This window comes from Atractosteus spatula, chromosome 22, assembly GCF_055471065.1.
Source record: "Atractosteus spatula isolate fAtrSpa1 chromosome 22, fAtrSpa1.hap1, whole genome shotgun sequence".
NCBI lineage: Eukaryota > Metazoa > Chordata > Actinopteri > Semionotiformes > Lepisosteidae > Atractosteus > Atractosteus spatula.
Window position 1 is genome coordinate 17652628 of NC_142727.1, and position 16672 is coordinate 17669299.

The 16672-nt window shown below is 51.1% G+C and overlaps 1 protein-coding gene across 1 annotated transcript; it reads right to left on the minus strand.

The window, feature by feature from the left end:
* Positions 1-5011: 5011 nt before the first annotated feature.
* Positions 5012-14951, minus strand: cxcr5 (C-X-C motif chemokine receptor 5). Its single transcript, XM_088939927.1, has 2 exons — positions 14889-14951; positions 5012-6133 (listed from the first exon to the last, which is right to left on the minus strand). The coding sequence occupies exons 1-2, from the start codon at positions 14925-14927 to the stop codon at positions 5012-5014; spliced, it is 1161 nt and encodes a 386-aa protein (XP_088796053.1). The 5' UTR covers positions 14928-14951.
* Between the last annotated feature and the right edge of the window lie 1721 nt (positions 14952-16672).

Genomic DNA, 16672 nt, shown 5'->3' on the forward strand with positions numbered 1-16672 from the left:
CCAATCCGGTAGGTGCCAGCCCCAGCAGAATGTACTGGTAACTGAGCACCGCACCCGTCTCCAGGAGTTGCATGGTGTTGTCCATTCTGCCCCACACCGCCTTGGCGAAGGGGCAGCTCCAGAACACATGCTCCTGAGTCTCCTCGACGAAACACGTGTCCCGGGGGCAATGTGGGTTCCTGGAGATCGAGTGTCTGTAGAGGACCTCTCTGGTGGCCAGTCTCTTGTGTACGGCCATCCAGTTGAGGTCCTTCAGTTCGTTGTCCAGTTCTTTCGGCTGTGTTCTTTCACAGACTTGTCTGGGAACTCGCAGCCTTTCGTTGGCGACCAGATGCCCCCTCACCTCTTTGTACAGAGCTCTGTGGTTGGTGCAGAGCTCTGGCTGTCTCGTGGCCTCGTACCTCCTGCACCACTTGACAGCGTGGGTGTAGAACTCCGGTCGCCTCTCTGCCTTGGAGATACTGAAGACTCTGTATAAATACTGAAGACCAGTACCCAGAGCTCCGCTGCGTCTCGCGTCATCGCGGTTGTTAAAGCGATCTGGTCAGGGAGATCCGGTTTTGCCGTGACTGCGAGTAAAACCAGTGCACCTGCTGAGTGCCAGGTCTCACCTCAAACGCTGAAGAGCTGAAGGTCCGAGCCCGTTTGCTGACTTGACGCCGTACAGCAGACACACAGAGAGGAAGCGAGGCGGTGTGTGATTTACACATGACATTTTCTAAATGTAGAAGGAACAAGCTGCCATTAATACAATATTTATCCATGAGAGGCATCCGAAGCGTTAATAAACTGTCTTTAAAGGTTAGCTGAGGTGAACTGTTAATGTCTCAATATCCAGTCGTGTGGGTTGTGTGGAACTTCTGATTGGCACTGATCTGGAGGATTACTGCAGCAGTACTGGGAGACACTGGGGGGCACGTCGAGGGGCCGCGGCTTCTCATCGCTGTATTTCCACTTCACAAAGATTGGCAGAGTCCTGAAATGAAAACGAAAGCACTGGAAGAAAGGTCTCGGGGGGAGGGGGGGGCTGGTTCACGCCAGAGTCCGCCCTCACCGGCCCCTGTGGCTCTGGCCCCCGGGTCCTGGCAGGGCGATGGGCTCCACAGGGCTGCAGCCTGTCCTGGTGGGGCTCCCTGCCGAGCGAGGGCCTGCGGTCTGCCCGGGGCGCACTGAGAGCGCCACGCCCAGGCCCATGTGTGGCAGTGCCCGTGTCTTCACGCAGAGGGATGGCAGGTACTGTTCGTTTGCCTCGTCTTTCTGATTGTCTGTCTGTCCCTGTGCACAGGAGAGCGCGCCTGTGAGCCGCTGCCCGTCTGCGTGAGCTCGCCCCAGCTCCTTCATGGGGCCTCAGTGACGTGCTGCTCAGGGTCAGGGACATCTTCTGAAAAACATGGAATACATCCACATGCATAGCCAGGAATATGTACAGTACTTCCCCAGAATCAGCAGGGATACACAAGTTGAAACTAAGAGGAAGTGCATTTAAAACTAAACCTGAAAGAGTCTGAGAGCGAGAGACGAACCTCCCAGCCATGTTGTTAAAGCTGATTCTCTGGGCTTCTTTCTAGAAACGACTGGATTCAGTCAGGTCTGTCAGCTGCTTACTGGACTCCCAGTGAGCTAGGTGAACTCGACAGCACTGACCGGGCAGCTATACCGCTCTGATGCGGGTCAGGGGCACTGACCGGGCAGCTATACCGCTCTGATGCGGGTCAGGGGCACTGACCGGGCAGCTATACCGCTCTGATGCGGGTCAGGGGCACTGACCGGGCAGCTATACCGCTCTGATGCGGGTCAGGGGCACTGAGCGGGCAGCTATACCGCTCTGATGCGGGTCAGGGGCACTGACCGGGCAGCTATACCGCTCTGATGCGGGTCAGGGGCACTGAGCTGGCAGCTATACCGCTCTGATGCGGGTCAGCGGCACTGACCGGGCAGCTATACCGCTCTGATGCGGGTCAGGGGCACTGAGCGGGCAGCTATACCGCTCTGATGCGGGTCAGCGGCACTGACCGGGCAGCTATACCGCTCTGATGCGGGTCAGGGGCACTGACCGGGCAGCTATACCGCTCTGATGCGGGTCAGCGGCACTGACCGGGCAGCTATACCGCTCTGATGCGGGTCAGGGGCACTGACCGGGCAGCTATACCGCTCTGATGCGGGTCAGCGGCACTGACCGGGCAGCTATACCGCTCTGATGCGGGTCAGGGGCACTGACCGGGCAGCTATACCGCTCTGATGCGGGTCAGGGGCACTGAGCGGGCAGCTATACCGCTCTGATGCGGGTCAGGGGCACTGACCGGGCAGCTATACCGCTCTGATGCGGGTCAGCGGCACTGACCGGGCAGCTATACCGCTCTGATGCGGGTCAGCGGCACTGACCGGGCAGCTATACCGCTCTGATGCGGGTCAGGGGCACTGAGCGGGCAGCTATACCGCTCTGATGCGGGTCAGGGGCACTGAGCTGGCAGCTATACCGCTCTGATGCGGGTCAGCGGCACTGACCGGGCAGCTATACCGCTCTGATGCGGGTCAGGGGCACTGAGCGGGCAGCTATACCGCTCTGATGCGGGTCAGCGGCACTGACCGGGCAGCTATACCGCTCTGATGCGGGTCAGGGGCACTGACCGGGCAGCTATACCGCTCTGATGCGGGTCAGGGGCACTGAGCGGGCAGCTATACCGCTCTGATGCGGGTCAGCGGCACTGACCGGGCAGCTATACCGCTCTGATGCGGGTCAGGGGCACTGACCGGGCAGCTATACCGCTCTGATGCGGGTCAGCGGCACTGACCGGGCAGCTATACCGCTCTGATGCGGGTCAGGGGCACTGACCGGGCAGCTATACCGCTCTGATGGTAAATTGGCCTCAGTTTATCCTGGGTGTGTAAATGTGCTTGCACACACACCTCCCACTCGATGAAGGTCTTGGTCTTTAGTGTGTCACAGACAGTGAAAACTAAAGCATCTGTTGGAAGAAAGCATCAAACATTAAATCCGTAATCTGGATGATTTTTCCTTAGAGAGCTCAAGACAAGCCCCTCGAGGAAGAGCATGAAGGACGTCTGTACTGAAACGAGTGAATTCACAGACCTGTGACCCTGACCCCAGGTGGGATCTGTTCTGATCAGCGGATTCAGGTGAGGGGTTTTAGTTGCCTGGATCAAATGATCTGTGAGGTTGACTCACCGGGTTTGCTATTGTCTTAACAAGGCTCTTTTACCTTCTGCTGAGCAGATGAATGTCTTCTGATGAAAGTCTTCTGGTATTCACAAGGATCTCGTACTGCTGCTCGTATGTGACACTATAATGGGTTTCAGTGTGTGTCTCCATGAGCAGTGTGTGTGTGTTGTGTAGATTTCAGTGTGTCTGCATGAGCAGTGTGTGTGTTGTGTAGATTTCAGTGCCTGCATGAGCAGTGTGTGTGTGTTGTGTAGATTTCAGTCTGCATGAGCAGTGTGTGTGTGTTGTGTAGATTTCAGTGTGTCTCCATGAGCAGTGTGTGTGTGTTGTGTAGATTTCAGTGTGTCTGCATGAGCAGTGTGTGTGTTGTGTAGATTTCAGTGCCTGCATGACCAGTGTGTGTGTGTTGTGTAGATTTCAGTGCGTCTCCATGAGCAGTGTGTGTGTTGTGTAGATGTCAGTGTGCATGAGCAGTGTGAGTGTTGTGTAGACTTCAGTGTGTCTGCATGAGCAGTATGTGTGTTGTGTAGATTTCAGTGTGTCTCCATGAGCAGTGTGTGTGTTGTGTAGATTTCAGTGTGTCTGCATGAGCAGTGTGTGGGTGGGTGTTGTGTAGATTTCAGTGTGTCTGCCTGAGCAGTGTGTGTGCATGAGCAGTTTAAGTGTGTGTTGCGGAAAGTTTTGCTTCAGTGACCTCTCTCTAGCTGTGGTTAAAATTTGTATTTCCCAGAAAAAAAATACATATGTGTACTAAGCACATTCACAGCTCCCAGCTCTTATGGCTGTATAGCTAGCACCTGCACCTTCTCCCTGACATTCACTTCACTAGCTGATCTGCAGGCATGTGACCGTCTGGTTCCTTTCTGTTCACTGCCTTGTAATGTCTTTTTAATACAGGCCATTTCGTTTTAAAGCCTACAGTAAGTCTTTGAATGAAGGGAGATGTGATAGTTAATGCATTTTATCACTTTTATTTTAGAAGAGATATGTTTTACCCAGTTCCCCAATCAGTCCTGCCCAAACTAGCCACCCAAAGCTTGGTTTTAGCTGTAGTTCGGACATTGTTAAGAGAGGGGCTGACAAGTCTGTGTAGCTGATAACATATACAACCGGCAGTTATAGATTTCATTATAGCAAAGCCTATTAAAGTTTATTGTAATAACAAAATGATAATCAAATGAGTTCTGAGAGGGATTATATAACAAGATGATAACATATTTCACATTATTCAGGAGGCGGGTCATGGCAGTATGCTCTAAGCAGGTTTCTCAGTCCCTGGTCCTTGGTCCCTTCCAGACACTGCCGGTAAATTCAGGATAAATTCAATAGTTTTTCTTCCACTGTTGTGTTTTTGGCTGGTCCCTGACACAAAAAAGGCAGCTGAACACCGTGGGATGAACACATTTTGCTAACATATGTACCAACAATACCCAAACTCCTTCTGCAGTCCATTCCCCTCCCAGCCTGGTGGTTGCGACGAGTCTTCACGGTCTTTACTTCTGTAGGCAGTGCACACTTTACACAGCACGCTGGGCAGCGCCGTACCCTTGAAAGCAGACAAGCACACAGTTCAGGTTGTCCGAAACCCCCGTGTCCTCGAGGAGCCCCTGGCGGTGGAGAGCCCCACTCTTCTCGGGACGGGCAGGGCGGGGTCAGAGTGCGGACTCGAGGGGGGCGCAGGAGCAGGAGCAGCAGGAGGATCGAGCTCGCGGGCGGACGCCCGGGCTTCGCAAACGAGGAGAATCCGAATCGGGTCGATTGTGGACAGAGAGTGGGGAAGTTGCTTTCGGACGCGAGCTGGCCAGAGAGCCGAGGGTCCGCCGCGGGGGCTCAGATCAGGGAGCTGCTGGTGGTCGGGCCCCCCTCGGAGATGGACATCCTGCTGGCCCGCTCGCGGCCGCGGGCGGGGGGGTCCTGGCAGGAGCAGCCGCCCAGCGGGCAGCCCCAGCCGGCCAGCAGCCGGCGCAGGTCCTGGCGGAAGCGCACGCCCAGGAAGGCGTAGAGCAGGGGGTTGAGGCAGCAGTGCGCGTAGCCCAGGCTCTCGGTCACCCCCGTGGCCTGGCTCAGCCGCCGGCGGCCCGCGCAGCCCTGCTCCAGCACGCCCAGCGCGCCCAGCGTCTCCAGCAGCACCGACACGTTGTAGGGCAGCCAGCAGAGGCAGAAGACCAGCGTGATCAGCAGCGCCAGGCGGATGGCGCCCTGCTTCTCCAGGCCGCGCTGGCTGTGCCGCAGGGTGGCCACCACCGCCGAGTAGCAGTACAGCATGACGGCCAGTGGCAGGAAGAAGCACAGCAGGTGCGTGAGCAGGCGGCTGGTCAGCAGCCAGTTGTTGGCGTGGAGGCCGTGGCTGAGGAAGGCGCAGGCCTGCCGGCTGGCGTTGGGCCGCGCAGGCTCCACGGACAGGAAGGCGGCGCTGGGCAGCGACAGCGCCAGGCACAGCAGCCAGACGCAGGCGCAGGTGAGGTGCACGGTGCGCAGGCGGCGGCCCTGCAGGCTGCGCACGGCGTGCACGATGGCCAGGTAGCGGTTGAAGCCGATGCAGGCCAGCAGCAGGCTGCTGCACAGGAAGTTGAGGCGGTGCGCCACGCCCACGGCCCGGCACAGGAAGCCGCCAAAGAGCCAGCCCAGGCCGGCGTGCGCCATGGCGAAGGGCAGCGTGAGCAGCAGCAGCAGGTCGGCCAGCGCCAGGTGCAGCAGGTAGATCTCGGTGACCCGCAGGCCCCGGCGCCGCCGCAGCAGCACGGCCAGCAGCAGCCCGTTCCCCAGCAGCCCCAGCAGCAGCACGGTGCCGTACAGCAGGGGCAGGAGCACGGTGTGGAACAGCCGCAGGCCGGCGTCCTCGCCCGCGGCGCCGTCGCAGGTGAAGGGGCCCGAGTCCATGCTGCTGTTGCCCTCGGTCTCGTTGATCCCGTAGTCTCCCACCTCCAGGCTGCTGACATCGTCCAGCGACAGCTGGGCGGGAGAGAGCCTCCTGTTAAACACCTAGTCATCCGGGCGTCTCGTCCTCACAGGACACACACAGACCCACACACTCGCACCACAACATCTACCAGTATGTCCTGGGACAGGTTAGAAACCAGAGCACCTGGAGGAAACCCACTCAAACACAGGGAAAACATGCAAACTCCACACACACAGCACCCCAGGAATCAAACCCAGGAGGCCCGGTGCTGTAACCACTGCATCACTGTGATGCCCTTTGTATGCATTTTGGACATAATCATGCATTTTGTGTGGAAGAAAATATATATTCTCTCTATCTATACTCTGCCTGGTCCGATTCCATCTTCACCTGCACCGTTTATCTGTGCGGGGGTGTAGAGGAGAGGGACGATCAGGTCTTAACTGTGCTCGGTGTGTTGCTTTATCTCAGCCCTGCTCTGGTGTGCGCCAAGGGGACAGACTGCGCTGGGGGCTGAGCTCCAGCCCGGCGGCTCAGCACCCTCCTCAGTCATGAGCTGCACAAGCTCATCGCTCCGTCGTTCGGACGAAACGTGAGACAAAGAGAACCGAGATCTCAGAACTTTGCATCTGACATTTTAAGACGGAATAATTAAGAAGGTCGAGGCTTCATGTTCCGAAAACCAAACTTTTCATGTGCGAGTTCCGCTAAGATGAGACACTAGATCCTCCTGAAACGCACGTACCTGAAGAGGCCCGCTGTATCTTTACCACATTATTCTTGTACCGGAATTACCCCTTCCCCAGTCTAAAAATGTGCAGCTAAAAAACTGAATACAAAAACAGCCCTGTTTTTTTTTCGTTTTGTTTACTGCTTGTTACTCATTCCGAAGGACTCGTTATGAAGCACTGATTGAAGGGACCGCTGTCCCGTACCCAGTGCTGCTGGGGCGGAACCGGCTCGGCCGGGTCAGGTCTGCCCGGAGAGTCGCGGACTCAGCAGCGCCTGTGCGGAGAGGGGTGGGCAGTGAGTGTCTGTCCCCAGCTCTCTCCGGCTGGCATTGCAGCCATGGGCGTAAAACATATTTCACGCGGCATGTCGTAGTTCCGGCACCGCTGTCTGACTCGGGCTCCTGGCGGCTGGCTCTTTCTGTTAACGCAGCAGTCGGGTGCTATCTGGTAATGACGAGAGTACAAATTCATCATTTGTGGACGTTCAGTTTTCAGCAGTGCCATCGGTGGCGCGGTGCGCTCTCTCTTGTTGGAGTACAGGTCCGATTGGCCTCATGTTATTGCGAAGGGGGGTCAGATTAGGCGCAAACTGTGACATTTCATTATAACTGAAGCTCAGTGGGCAGTCTACACAATAGTCTAAATCTCAGCAAAAGGGCTCCAGACGGGTATTTCAAACAACACTCTCTGGGCTCTGGGCAGGGAGGGGAGGAGGGAAGGGGTCTCTCAGAGGCGCAGCGAGCAGCTGCAGAGGGGGAGAGGCGGCCTCGCTGTGCGCTGGGCTCCCGGCTCAGGGGGTTTCCGGCAGGACAGATGCGCACAGCTGTGATGCTCGTGTGAGTCGCGCTGTCAGTCGGCACACGGAAGCAGGCCCGGCCGCGGCGAGGAGGGCACCGGAGCGCAGCAGGGCGGCCCGCTCCCTCTCAGCCCTGTCCTCGGCGCAGCCTGGTTTCACCGAGCAGGCCGTGAGAGTAGGAAAAGGCGCATGAGTACAGGGCCCTGTTCTCATGTCCCGACCGCTCTTTCCCCTCACAGCCTGATGAGAGGAAAGTGGTGCTTCCAGTTCTGTCCTGGATAATATAACATGGGTTTGTGGAATGAAAATTTCGCTGCGTTGCAGAAAAAGGTTATAACTGCGCGATGGGTTGGCATAAAATGTTATGGCAACGTCAGATACTGTGCACTAGGTAAGGAGAATGGTTTTCAGGTAATGATCCGGGAAGTATGCTGCTACAAGATCCTTAAAACCTGAAGCAGTTCCAGGTATAATGTTGCGCGCAGTCGAGACGACAGTTCACCGCGGATCTGTGTTTGAAGGCGTTTGGGGTGCCAAGGTCAAGGTCCCTGGGAAATGAGCCCTGTGGGGTATTTTTCTCCAGTCAGAAACCCCGGGGGAACCTATATTTTGCCCTCAACCCCTGCGCGCGTCCTCCGATCACAAACACACGCCGCTGACGCAGCGTCACCCTCAGCGTGCTGTGGGTGAAGGTGAAGACTTTTTCGCCGTTTCAATAATGAAATCAATTGAATAAAAGTTGCCCACCGGGCAGGGTGTACCCGCCTTCCGCCCACTGCTCGCTGGGTGAAGCGGTTAAAAACCGGGTGGAAAAATAAATGTCTCATTGATCGGACCTCAGTTTTAACTGCCTGCACGTAGACGGGGCACAGAGCACAGCGCCGCTCTTCCGCGTGTTTATTGCCCACGTCACGATCTAGATTCTCTCCGGCGCGTTTCTGGAGAGCAGGTTTGCGCGCAACGGGGAAGACCACCTGATCGCCCGGCCGGCGGGGACCGACCGTCCCCCTCGTCTGTATGTAGGTTGCGCGGAAGGGGAGTGGGGGGAGAGCCGTACCCGTGATACAGCCGCCACCCCCTCCTTGTCCCTGCCTCCTGGCTGCGGTGCCCGCCGTAGCGAGCCGGTAACCACACAGGAAGAGAAGAATGACGGGACTCTTTCACTTCCCCAGCGCGCTGCGGGCCGGCCAGCTGGCCCGGCTTCACCGGCACTGCGGGCTGTGGTTGCGCTTCGAGCCGTGAGCCAGCGGAATGAAGGTGGCTTAGCAGTTAGCTTTGGATATCACGTTCAGGCTCGGTATTTCTGCCGTGCTGGGGGAGTCCTTCCTGCTGCACAGCGGAGAAGACTGGAGATGAAGATGGTCTGTGGATTCTGTTAGAGTCCTACAGGCACAAAGCGCAGGGAGACATATCGGTTGATCTGTGCTGCGGCTAGTACATGTCCACCAAAGCAGCCTGGCATTTTCTAACAAGAAAAGGTGTAACTTCTTCACGGGAACGTGAGGAGTGACGCTGGGCCAGTGTCGCCGCTGTAGGCCTCCCTGCCGTACAGTCAGCTCCCGGGCTGAGAATACACTTGCGCACAAGGCCTGCCCCGGGACTAAACACTGGATCTCACTTAGGGACTCCTGGGGCAAAGCCCCTGGGCCGCCGTGGTCATCCGGCAGGTCCCGAGGAGCTGGGACTGTGTTGGGGGAATACCTTTAACTGTGTCTTATTACGGAACACGGTGCAACTGTTGCATTTGGACAGAGAATGTTTTCTTAAGAATAGAAAACAGAAAACAGCACACAAGATATATAACTAGGAAAGAATTATTAGTACGTTAAGATACTAAAATCCGTTTAGTTATTGCCTGCGTTTCGGGTTTTCACCAGTATCGGTCCGCTCTGTTACACAGTAAATCATTAAATAGCAAGATGATAGGTTGTTTCACGCACACGGTGTATTTGCTGATACTTCCTTTCTATAGAATTCACGATTGTTAGGATTACCTCGCTGTGCCCACCCGTAGTGCTTACAGAACACAGCGCTGCAGGACATTGGCGTTTCATTTCTAGCATCGTGGCCCTGAACGAAAACGTTATTTTTTACGTAGGCGGCTTTAGCACGGGTTTATTTTAATGTAACCTCTTTTCCAGATTTTTTTCTTTCGCGTCAGCAGATAGTCATTAAATAAACCTGAAACTCGCTCTTCTTTGCAATGGATCGTATTCCGTCAATCGGAGTTCACACGTTACCACAAAGAGAAAATCACGCCTCTGTGATCTGATTAATAGCTGTCCTGTCCTGGATGCACTCCGTTTAAAAGGAGCGTTTTCAAATGAATTGTCTTCACTGTATTTTCGACACTGAGTATTTAAGTGTGGCTTGAGGTGCCAGTGCAAGTATTTAGCAGCTGCACCTGTCGTGTTTTAATACATTTTTGTATTATTTTTTCCGTTTCGTGGGCGACTCGAGTCCCAGTTTAAGATGCATACGCTGCTGTTATTGTTTTTAATAATTGTGCAGTAGGCAAATGACTTCCGGTGCGCTGCCAGAAAATGTAGGAGCAGCAGGTATGGGTGATGTAATCTCTTGACTCATCCCACTCCCACTCGCGGCCCTCGCCGAGGTGTGAGGCGCACGGCGCGGACTGCGGGGAGAGTTCTCCATCTTGCATAAAAAAAACAAACAAACCGCAGGACACACAAACGTGAAAAATAGCTTGATAACGAGATTCTGGATTGCACTGTACGCTGTGGAGGCCGGTTGTGCCTGCCTTGCTTTTTAAATTGTTTGATCTTGCCGTCACCTCAGAGGGAGAGGGTGGTGAGCGCGGTTTACGCGCCCGCTGCTGTCTTTTCAAGCGGGAAACGGGGGAGCAGGGGTCTCGCCCACACTGAAACACCTGGTTCGGACCGCCGGTGCCTGCGCGCACCGCGCCGCTGGCTCTCCGACAGCCGGACAGACGGGGGGGTAGGGGCTGAGGGGGCAGTTTCGTGGTGGGGCTGACGGAGACACTGCTGCCATCAAGAACAACGAAAAAATGTTTCCTGTGCTGTCTTGTAATGACTATCGCGCACTTCACGTGATAATAGTACAACTGTCGTTCAACACCTACATCAGCATTTGTGGACTTGCGCTTTTCCGCGGTGCGCTCTTTGCTGTCCGATTGTCCTCACGGTTATCGCGAAGGGGGTCAGATTAGGCGCAGACAGTAACATGTCATTATAACTGAAGCCCAGCGGACAGTCAGTCCGTGCGCATTCTGGACACGGTCACGATCACCGAACCCAGTCCGGCTGCGCCAGAGGTAGCTTCCTCGTTCATAACGGAACAGCTTGTTCATACGCTCCAATGATCATCGGTATCTCGTAATAACGAGATCATTTTCTCGTCATTACGAGATACCACATGAAATATATATATATACACATTCTTTGACAGCTGGAATGCGCCTCCGTACTGAATCGGGGTGAGAGGAGGGAAGGCTGAGGTGGCACGGAGTGTCCGGCCGGTACCGACTGCAGCGCGCAGATATACCGTCACCGCTCCTTCACTCCAACACCTCGGCCCGGTCCGGCCCAGGTCGGCCCTGCGCTGTCACACGACAGGGCAACCGACAGCTTCAGCCTACTTGCCCTATTTAATGGAGTTTTTTTCCGTGGCCTAAATACGCCTTTACCTTGACTCGTCGCTCCGTTTTGCTCTCAGGGAGCGCGGAGAGATTAAAGGGCACACAGTTTAAATGTCAAAATGTAATTTTCTTTCGGAAAAAAAACATCTTTTATTTCTTGCGAAGAGTGTAGAGGGCGGAAGGGTAGTTTCTGGCGTCGCGAGAGAAGCCGCTAGCTGGTGGAATAAGATTTCAGTATTGAAATCATATTCAGAAGGAGATATTTGATATTTCAGTTTGTTATCTGCGTTGTCAGCGTGCTGTTCTTCCTAAAATAGTAATTTGGGCATGTTTCTATCTACCTGGAATAGGTCGGGGCTCAGAAATGTGCACTTCTAGAGCTTTACTAATTCCGGGTGTATTCATGGAACCAGGACTTGAAGGATGAAACGATGTTTGTCTTTAATGAATACAAATAAATCATTGTATATGTTCAGACCTAATTTCCTATTGTAGAATATGAAATATAATCAATTCATGCAAAAGATCAAATGAGGAAGGTAAAAAAAGGGACTTGATAAGATGCGGCGTAGCTTAATTACGCGTGATGGAAATCAGACGGTCCTGTGTGTCGCCCATACAAAGGAACGAGCGTGTGAGAGAAATACCATCGTATAGGAGCCTGCTACAGCGTGAGCGAGTGTTTACCAGTGTGGAGACACTGGGGACTGTAGATCCAGCTTTAACATCTAGCTTCAGCAATGTTCAGTCACTGAGTAGATCGGTCCTGTACTATAGATACCAGAAGTATTTCCAGTAGTTGTTACTGTAATTTTGTCATGGCTGAAAAATAAACTACACTTTACTGGTGTTAGGTCTAGTGCACACGTTCAGGTAACAACTTACAGAAGTGTTGAGTTCTGTTGACTCTGTTTGCTGTAATGAAACGATATTGTTGTGCTGAAGGCTGCTCTGCTTCTCTGGAAATGATGCTGTAGTGTTTCACTGTTGTGTACGGATTACAGCCGAAAAGGCCAGGGTAGTCACTAGTTTTGTACCTTTCTATGGTGATTCCTAAAATAAGCACAACAATTGGAATTAGAAGTAAATTATAATAATTATTTTTCTTCTGTAAATACTGCAGTTTAGATATACACACATATACAACACTTTAACTGCTCAGAAAATTGTTTATATACTCTTTTCTATAGTAGGTTGGACTACGGTGTACAAATAAATAACTGAAAATATATGTAGTACTCAAGTTTCAACATTGAAAAAAATCATTTGTTGAGGAGAAGCAAGGACAGATCTGGAGCCTGGTGTCCTGACCTCTCGGGATCAGTAATCACAGCTTCGCACGCAGCAGGTCTGCTGGACTCAACCACATTTTTATCAGACAAAGTCAGAACAAGTTTTTTTTAGGAATTTAAACCTTGTGTAAAACCTAAAAACACAATTTTCTTTTTATGTTTCTCACTTTATAATCGAACTGGCCGATTATTTATAGGTATGCTTTGAAGGAAAATAGCACATTAAGAAAAGCAATGGTGAATATATCTTACGCTATCTGCATAAGACATGAATTGAAAGCAGTGGAATTTTCGACAGTTTGTCATCAAAACCAAATTCAAACTTTAACAAAACATTCACAGTATTTTTGCCAATATGAATTCTATCATTTACATTCAGACTTTTACTAATTATTACATAGTTGCATTGAATTATCAAAACAGTAATTATATGAACTAACTAATTCCTGGGCAAAGTATATACAGTTAATGAATTCCCTAGAAATGACTGCTTGCTAATAAGGCGTTAATCCTAATAAGGATTCAGTAACATGCTACAGGAAAGCAGCTCGGAATATCACACACCAAGAACTCAGAACACAGCAGGCACCATGTTCGTTCAGTAATATAAAATCAGGAAAGAAATATTACAGCTCAAACTCTCTATAGAAGCAGAAGACCAGACAAGATTTCCAACTCAGCCAAAAGCTGCTTTCAAGAACTCGTTAACTCATTAGCTCAACTTGGAGATCCATTATTTGAAACATGAATAATTTTAACGAAGGAAACAAGAACTTCTCGCCCAACACAACGATTGAAAAGAAATGACAAGTTGTTTAAACTTGCAGGTAAAAATGGTATTTTGCTAAATCTCTAAGTGTTTATTGCACTGGAGAGCTGTTCTGTGGGGTAGTGGTTAGGGTGTGGATTGCAGGTTCAAATCTTGCTGGAGCACAGCAGTTTCTGTGTCCTCAATAAATCAAACCTTCAGTGGCTTTAGATCAAAGTGTGAACTAAAAGTGTTCATTTTAATGTTCATTATTGTATTTATTTTTCTTGAAAAGAGCCTGCAAATGCACGTTCTCATTCTATTATTGTTCTAACAAAGTGCTGCAGTATATGTGGAGTGAGGCGTTGAAAAGCGAAAGTCCTGTGCTTGCAGTCCTACACACGGCATGTGGCACATGGGCAAGCACCTGTCAGAGAGCTCTGAGCCGCGTGTGACGGTCTGGAGGATCACTGACTAAGACCGAGTTAAGCAAAGGGGAACCATCAGCCCTTCAGTCTGGTGGAGCTTCAGAGAGGCAACATTGTCAACAAGAAGACATTAAATATATAAACCCATGTGTAGATAAGAAGAAACAATCCCAGCTGAAAACAGCACACGTGCGTCTTCTCCTGGCCTGAATGGCATTTTTGAGTCAAAAGGAAAAAACCTCTTATGCAATTCTGTTAAAAGTTGCATCACCGTTAAGATCAATATTACCAAGATTTCATGAAACATTTTGCAGGATGATTAACAAGGTGAGAGCATAATTTTGTTCATTGCTTTTTAATCATCAATCACTGTTTTTCTAGGGTGTAGGCATGTAAATCGCCATGACTGTGTGTTAAAAATACAGATGTGGACCAGGATAACAGACACATTGATTGTGTGTGAACTAATGACCTGATGCAGTATTATTGACTTCTTTCTCATCTTCCTGGTAAAGTAACAGCTGTAGAAGACAGACAGACTCATTTCCCCATTTTTACCACCACTTGCTAACAAAAGAACTACTCCTACCCTCATTACTGTGGTGTGGTGAGAGGCAGCGGCCCTCGGGTCCGACAGTGGTGGCAGCAATGCTGGGAGTCACAGCTGAGCTGCTGGCCACTGTAGCCCCTTGGCAGGGACTTCGGCAGCAGAAGCACTACACGTTGCTGACAGAAGTACTCAGAACTGTCAGGAGCGAGCATGAGCAGTGTTTGTGCAAGTTGGGGTAGTAATGTCAGCTGTGTTTAACAGTGCAGTTTCAGTGTACTACACGAGCCTGTGCACAGTGACTGAAAACCATTGGGTTGAGGTGCCAAGCTTGGCTTAATTCTCAGTCGACTGAGAAATCTGAGAGAACCCTCCAGAAAGTCCCCAAGTGAGAGGTGGAGGAGAACTTCAAAGCTGCCACCCAACAACACGTTTTCAAGACGATTCGTACAAACGCAGCCCTTAGCCAAGTCAGGATCTATGCAAGAGCAAATCTGACAGAAACAGACACATTGTGTAGATACAATTCTATCATCACCATTATTATTAGTATTTTCTGGACTGACGTTATTAATAGCGCCTTTTTTAGCTGATGTTTTTTTTAATATAGCGCCTTTTGCTAGCGGAAATACAGCGGCACTCACCTCGAAGGACATGGGCATGGTGTTGAAGAACTGCTTCATGCTGGCGTGCAGTGTCTCGTCTCCAGTGCGGAGCCCGTGATCTGTGAGAGCCTGCACCCAGCCCGACTCTTTGAACTGCGCTCGCTTCCTGTGCTGACAGCGGTCTGGGCGCTGGAGGGAGCTGCCGCGCTCGTTGGAGACAGATCATGAAATTGGGGTATGTTTTACGCCACGCAGTTAGGGCTGAATAAAGACAGTCAGAACTCTAGTTTGTGTGACCCGAGTCCTGCTGCAAATAGGGTCATTACCCCCAGCGTGCTGGTTGTGCTTTGGAGACACTTTTCTAGGCAGTAACCGCACGTCGGACTGGATCAGACCCCTGCACACAAGGCCGAGGCGGGGGAAGTGAATGGGCCGTTTGAAACCGACTGCTCACTGCTCAGAAGTTATTTCCATGACTTCTTACCTGGAGGTTTTCGAAACAAAAAGGATGAGCCGGAGACACTTAGGGACAGGTTTGATGACCTCTGATCACGACTCGCAGGATTTTTTTCACTGTTTGAAAGTGATGCCTTGTATTTATTCACTTAGGAAATCCGTGTTCTGTGGACAACGTGTAAACATGGCAGACACACCCCCTAGCCTCATGAGAGTACAGAGACGAAGTACACCGGTTTGAGTGGGCCGCCTGTCTGCCGCTACAAGAGCTACAGCGCTGTGCTCAGCAGCTGATCCCAGGAACTGATAGTACTTTTCTTTCTGTAGAAATAACTGACAACATCTGATATGGTCAAATCATAGTACTCAAATATATACGGTGTATAAAACGCCTTTCTCATACTTTTAACTGTACGAACTTCGGATCCCTACTCAAATAAATTGAATATATATATATATCCGTGCTTAACTTTTCATAGTTTCCGCTAGAAACTGGAGGTAAGAAATACTGAACGTACTACTGGAAGATAATATTTTAATAATATTTTACTGCCGCGACCAGATATGCAATTACTGCCATAGATGCAGTTGACCCGAGCTTTCTCGGTTATCAATTTTGAAAATAAAAGTGTGAATTGGAAATAGTGTCATTGAAACCAGTTTAATAATGCCGTGTTTTAGTTCACAGTTGGCATTGCGCTTGTTTCGGGTTCGATTTGCACCAATCTGTATCAAAACTCTTACCAGTCAAATTAAAAACATAAAACAGTAATATCGACAGCGCTGAAACCGAAAAGCAATTTTCCCGAGTTAAGCAAATCTAAGACGCGTTTCAGTCAAACAAAATCCAACAAAGGCTGTTTTCGACTGGGTTGAGGAGAAACTGTCTGCGTTACTCCTCTCTGGATCCAGTCTGAAGAGAGGAATGAGCCTGCGGGGATGCAGAAGTCTCTGCGCAACTAGACACCGACCTTCTCTGCGTTAAAACACAATCATATAATCCAAGCACAACCTCCGAGTTTCCACAGACAAGGTCGGAATATACCATGTTTACCTCTAAACGTATAAGGGCAAACATGTACAGGAATATTTTAAACATCAAGGATGCCTATTGTCCCACACATTGCTTACATGTGTGTCCTGTGATGATCTGGTGTCCTGTCCAGGGTGTGTGTGTGTGTGTGTGTGTGTGTGTCCCCTGTGATGGACTGGTGTCCTGTCCAGTGTGTGTGTCCTGCGATGGACTGGTGTCCTGTGTGAGTGTGTGTATAACATATATTTCTTACATAAGAATCCACCACCTTTGTTACAGAAAACCTAAATTATTTCAGGGGCACAAAACTACTTTGACAAGTCACACAACTAGC